We start from the raw sequence: 5,507 nt of genomic DNA on the forward strand, positions 1-5,507 counted from the left end.
GGGGGGGGGGGGGTGGGGTGTGGGTGGGGGGGAAAGCGGGACGGGTTTGAGGGGGGGGGTTGTGTGGGGGACGAATCGGTCCATTCCCACGACCAAGCACTCGTTGAGTACGGGGTACACAAGCTTCCAGCACTGCACAGGCAAAGACAGGATGGATAGATACATGCCTCTTGCAAAGCTCAGGCCGATAGTCATCATCCAGCTCATTGGGAGAGTCGTTGTTCCATGGCTACTCATTGCAATTGCCAGACGGGATGTGCAAAGAAATATTTTGTTGGACGCTCATCCCACAATCGTAAACGAAGTGGAATAATCCATCCAACCCCAGCCGGACTATAAACCGCACAACCGGGTCGGAGGGTTTGTGGGTCAGAGAGCAGATTAAGCAATAACCAAGATCCCCTGCAGCTTAACCCCCTAGCGCGTGGTGTGGTGTTCAATCGAGTTCACTAGGAGGTACCTCCTCGGCTCCAGAAACATTCCTGTGCTCATGTGCCTCATCTTCTTTCCCTCACTCAATCAAGAATGTCCCTTTCCCGAACACCTCCGGCGCCACATCCTGCAGTGTCTTATCTTCCAGTGTGATAACTCCCACCCTCTCCCAAAGACCCTCGCCCTCGTTAACCGTTTCAGTATCAAGTGTGTCAACAAGAAGTAGAATAAGTCGCTCCTCGTCCAATCCGGATATCCATGAGTATGTCCTTAAATTCCCTACAACGATGGCGTCCCAGCGCTCTTCGACCAGCCGGCGACAGAACTCAACATCTTTTTTCGGATCTTTACTCAACCTCAGCCGGCCCCGAAAGGCGTCATTGCCGCGGTACAGGATGGCGGTCCAATCTCTGTTAGATAGAAAAAGGCTGACCTGGACGGTGGTGGCTGTGATTCTTAGGCGGCAGTCCTGGGGGAGACTAGCCTTCTCTGCCAGACTCATAGCTTCAAAGTCGGCCCAGGAGACTGTCCGAGACGGTTCATCCCGAGGCACTATGGAAACCTCAATCGAGTGGCCGGGCTCAAAAGCCGTCGAAGAGTCGAATTGGCCATAAGGCCTGCTCTTCCAGCCCGTCCAGGACCAGCTCGGGAATCCGTCGCGTCGAGCTGCCGGCCTGTCCGAGCGCCAGCAAAGGCCGAGTACAAATGCCTCGAGAAGCGTTGGAGTCCTACTGTTGTCCTTATAGTGATAGGATTTCTCACGCACGAGCGGAACGCCGCATAAGTGGTACACGGGCGGTTTCCGCTCGGCAAACACCTGCAGGATGCCGAGAAAGGCATTGAGGATATCGGCGTCGAGCGTAAGGCGGCGTGTGGTGTACTCGTGGATGCAAGACCAGATATATTCGCCGTCAACAAGGGTCCTTGCATCATGTCTCCTGCCGGGGAAAACTCGCATGTGCTCGTGGATCGGATAACGCGTGGCTGCGATCCTGTGGACATGTATAGGCAGCTCGACGGCCTCGCGGGCGACCATGCCCTTGCACTCGTACGAGAGCTCATGCTCGGTAAACATCAACCGCCGTCGCGAGAGCATGCATTCCTGGAACGTCCATCCACGCGTCCACCACACCGATTCCTTGATCTGGTAGCGCGGCTCGCGTGGGACGGCCGTCAGCGCGTGGCCCTGGACTCGAGCGTACGGACGATCGAGCCGAGCACGACTCACCCCTGGCAGCCCAAAGGTTGAGTCCCGACCCGCAGCAGCAACGATGGTGACCTCTGCGTTTTCGTATACGGCGTTCATATGCAGGAGCTGCTCTTTGTGCATGTCTTCGTTCTCATCGGTGATGCAGTGTCGGTCGACCCAAAGGTACCTATACCCGAGCTCCAGGGTGACGTGGATGGCATCCTCGATGACACACTCTGCATTCTCAACGCGGTCATGATCCGATGGGCCTTTCGTCTTGGGCGAGGGGCCCCAGACGTAGCTTAAGGCGACAAACCGGAGGGCTGCCGAGTCGTCGCTGTTGTCAACGACAGTCCTCGTTTTACAATCGATGAAGCGAGCGTGAGGGATCCGCCGGGGCGTGCTTGCGTTACACCGTTTGCCGTGGTGTTCCATGCAGCAGTTGATCCAGCTACGAGCTCTGCTGAAGTCAATTCTGTGTGTCTTTGAATGGTGTAAAGTGAGGGAGCGCAGCTGTTGGCGGTCGTTTGACCCGACACGGCCGATGAAACGAAAGGGCAGGATTTTTGATGGGTCGGATTGTATTCTTGACTGGTAGGCGCCTTCGAAAGACCAGCTCCCAGGCTCTAGGCCGAGGACAATTGTGTCGACCCAGTGAGACGGGAAGTGGCGCCAGGCCGCCCGATTGCCCCCCTTCATCCATGTAGCAGTGGTCGAATAAGCGCACAGCTGGTAGTGAATGCCATTTTTAGGGCAAATTGCTGCTATCAACCGACACATGGCGCAGCGCCTCAACTTCCAGCTTTTGTCGATCACGCCCCAATTGGCTATAACATCGAAGCCACGACGTGGCTGCCGTGAGAATAGGGCATTGAGGTCGATGGTTTTGCATTGTTGGCAAAGTGGCCCTTCATCTTCAACGTGATGCTCCTCTGCTTGAAGCCCTAACTCGATATCGCTCCAATTCAATAGTATTGCATCAAGCTTCCAGAAACTCGCATGATTCGCGGTATCTGTGCCGATCCAGTTGCTGTCACTGTTCCTGCCACTGTCAGCATTGTCGTCAAACCAATTTGTCTCCACCAAGCTCTCATAGTAAGGCTTAGATTTGGTAGTTCCCCGGTGATTGACCTCGTTAGAAGTATCCTCAAACGCGTGTCGGCGGCCTTTCGCGTTTGATGTGTCCGTTTTCTGCCGCTGCTCTTCGTCCTCTCGGTCGACGGAGACGCCTTGCGTCAAGACATGACAGCCTCTCTGGACACTCTCTCCTATACTTTCGGGCAACCTCGCACCGGCCGCCCGTAGCTGACGAGCAGCCATCTCATTCCCCTTCTTCAGGGCCAATGAAAGCGGCGTATTGCCCTCTCGATCTTCATGATCGATATCGACACGGCCTTGCCCCTCCTTTAGGAGGACCTCAATTAAACTCGACACGCCCTCGCCTTGTCCAGCCCACGACAGCGGCGTCCAGCCCTTCTCATCCTCGGCGTTAGGGTTCACGTCATCCCTCCGGAGCAGCCTCTTCGCCACCTCGACAGAGGGCCGCAATCTTTGTCCAACCGCCCACGACAGTGGCGTGCGCCCCGTGTTATCCTGAGCGTCCGGGATCACTCCATTGAGCGACAACAACTTCTCCACGATAGAAAGATGCCCAGAGCTAACTGCAAGCGAGAGCGGCGTGCGCCCTTCCCAGTCTTTGTAGTTGAGGCCCACGTTTTCCGGCCCGAGAAGCAACGAAACGACCGCGTCGTGCCCGTGCAGGACAGCGTGGTGGAGTGGTATTCGCCCTTCCTCATCTTGGGTATCGACAGCAATATTAGTCTTTGCGAGCAGGAAAGCAACAACTTGATCCGCCTTGTACGAGCAGGCCGCATGGTGCAGGGGGGTTTGACCGTGCTCGCAATGGGCATTGGCGTCCAACCCTCCTACCGTCAGTAACTTGTCCACGATTTCTACCTCACCTCTCTCTGCTGCGCGGCATAGCGGCGTGTGTCCGTGGCTATCTCTCTGGCCAGGGTCCACGCCGCCAGAGGAAAGAATGGCTATCACGATTTCCGAGGCACTGTGCTTGACAGCACAGGAAAGAAGTGGCTCTCCCTCTTCATACACGCCCAGAGTGGGATCCGCCCCTCTTTCGAGCAGGAGCCTCGCAGTGTCTTCGAGACCCGGCCTTCGTACCGCCCAGGCTAGAGGTGTCCGCCCTTGCTCATCCATGGTGTTGACATCCAACTCCTCGTACTCCAGGAGCAATTCGACCATCGGCATGCCGTCAGTATCATCGGCCGCGAAAGCCAGAGGCGTCCGGCCCTGCGTATCGCGGGGATTGATATCAACGCGGCCGGAGTTGAGCAGGCACCGAACGACGGCCCGACGGCCCATACCATCAAATCGCTCCCCTGTCGTGGGTGAAACGGCGAGCGAAAGTGGTGTGCGGCCTTTGTGGTCCTGCGAGTCGGCGGCGACGCCATCGGTAGAAAGGAGCAGTTCTACAACTGACAGGTAGCCCTGCTCTGCTGCATCGGCAAGGGGCGTGCGACCCTTTTTGTTTCTGGCTCCTCCGTCGGCGCCCTTTGCCAGCATCAGCTGGAGAGCCTGGACGCGGCCCAAGCGTGCTGCCAATAACGCCGCTGTGTCCCCGTCATCGTTCGGTAAGTTAGGCAGCACTCCGGCCTGGGAGAGCAAGCGTGCCGCCACGCCATCGTGTCCCTCCTTCACAGCGCGGTGTAGCGGAGTATCGCCGTGCTCGGATTGGGTATTCACATCGACGTCCATCTCAAGCAGCCGCTGAACCACACGCTCATCGCCTTGCTCCGCTGCCGTGCGCAGCAGCGCTTCATGCTCGCCGGAGACGTCGGCGTGGGACAGAAACAAGTCCACCACCCCGTGGTGCTTGCCTCTCACAGCGAGCTCCAGCGAGGTGCACTCTTCAAACATGCTCCGTCTCTCGACCTTGGCGCTTGGTTGGATACCTGGCTGGACCAGAAGCAGCTGGGCAATCTCGTCATGACCATACATCGCTGCGAGCGACAAGGGCGTGTCCAGATTGGCCCCAAACCGGGTCGTCGCTGCGTTTACATCGGCGCCGTGTCTCACGAGCAAATCTGCTATGGTGGTATATCCCTCCTTCGCCGCATACGATAAGGGCGATGCCCCAGAGAAATCCCTGAAGTTTGGGTTAGCGCCGCCACTCAGCAGTCTCTCGACGATGGTGAAATGGTTGCGTTGGGTGGCCCGCAATACTGGAGTCCGACCTCCGCCATCTCGAGCGTCGAGATCAACGTCTGCAGCATCAATGAGGGCCTGTGCCGCTTCTTCGTGTCCTTCGTGCGCTGCCCAGGCGAGTGCAGTGCAGCCATGACCATCTCTAACGTTGATCGAAACGTCCGCCCTTCCACGTCGACCATTTGAGGGCATGAATGCGTAGACGAGGTTGGTGATCCCGAAGTACGCTGCCAGATGAATCCCAGACATAAAACGTGGAAAGTCATCACATCTGCGTTGGTGCTTGGCCATGAAGAAGACCTGGAAGGCGGATTCGATGTGTGGCTTGGAAGATAATAATCCGAAATCCATGTTCACCATGTCTGGGAACTTGGAGAAAGCCACTCGCGCATGGTATCCCCATCGCAGCGCCGCGTAGCAGTAGAGCGGATAGGTTTGAAGCCGTCTCCTCACATCATCATCACAAGAACACCAGCCGCTACGGAAGTAGCGCAGAGACAGATAGGCCATGCAAGCTGTTGCGATTTGCTTCTCCCTTTCCGGAAGCCATCGTTCACATGTCCGTTGGAGGTAGTCATAGGTAGTGCGGTGGACCAGCCGCACTTTTGTGGTCTCGTCTACTTCTTCGTGTAGTTCCTCCTCCTCCTCCTCCTCCTCCTCCTCC

At 57.0% G+C, this 5,507-nt stretch overlaps 1 protein-coding gene across 1 annotated transcript; it reads right to left on the reverse strand.

The window, feature by feature from the left end:
• Positions 1-511: 511 nt before the first annotated feature.
• Positions 512-5,353, reverse strand: AYO20_11799 (hypothetical protein; the record flags this gene model as incomplete). The annotated part of the gene is made up of 1 exon (XM_022649992.1): positions 512-5,353. One exon carries the CDS (start codon positions 5,351-5,353, stop codon positions 512-514), a length of 4,842 nt encoding a protein of 1,613 aa, XP_022494033.1.
• Positions 5,354-5,507: the final 154 nt, after the last annotated feature.

The sequence above is a fragment of the Fonsecaea nubica genome (assembly GCF_001646965.1).
Source record: "Fonsecaea nubica strain CBS 269.64 chromosome Unknown Scaff226, whole genome shotgun sequence".
Lineage (NCBI taxonomy): Eukaryota > Fungi > Ascomycota > Eurotiomycetes > Chaetothyriales > Herpotrichiellaceae > Fonsecaea > Fonsecaea nubica.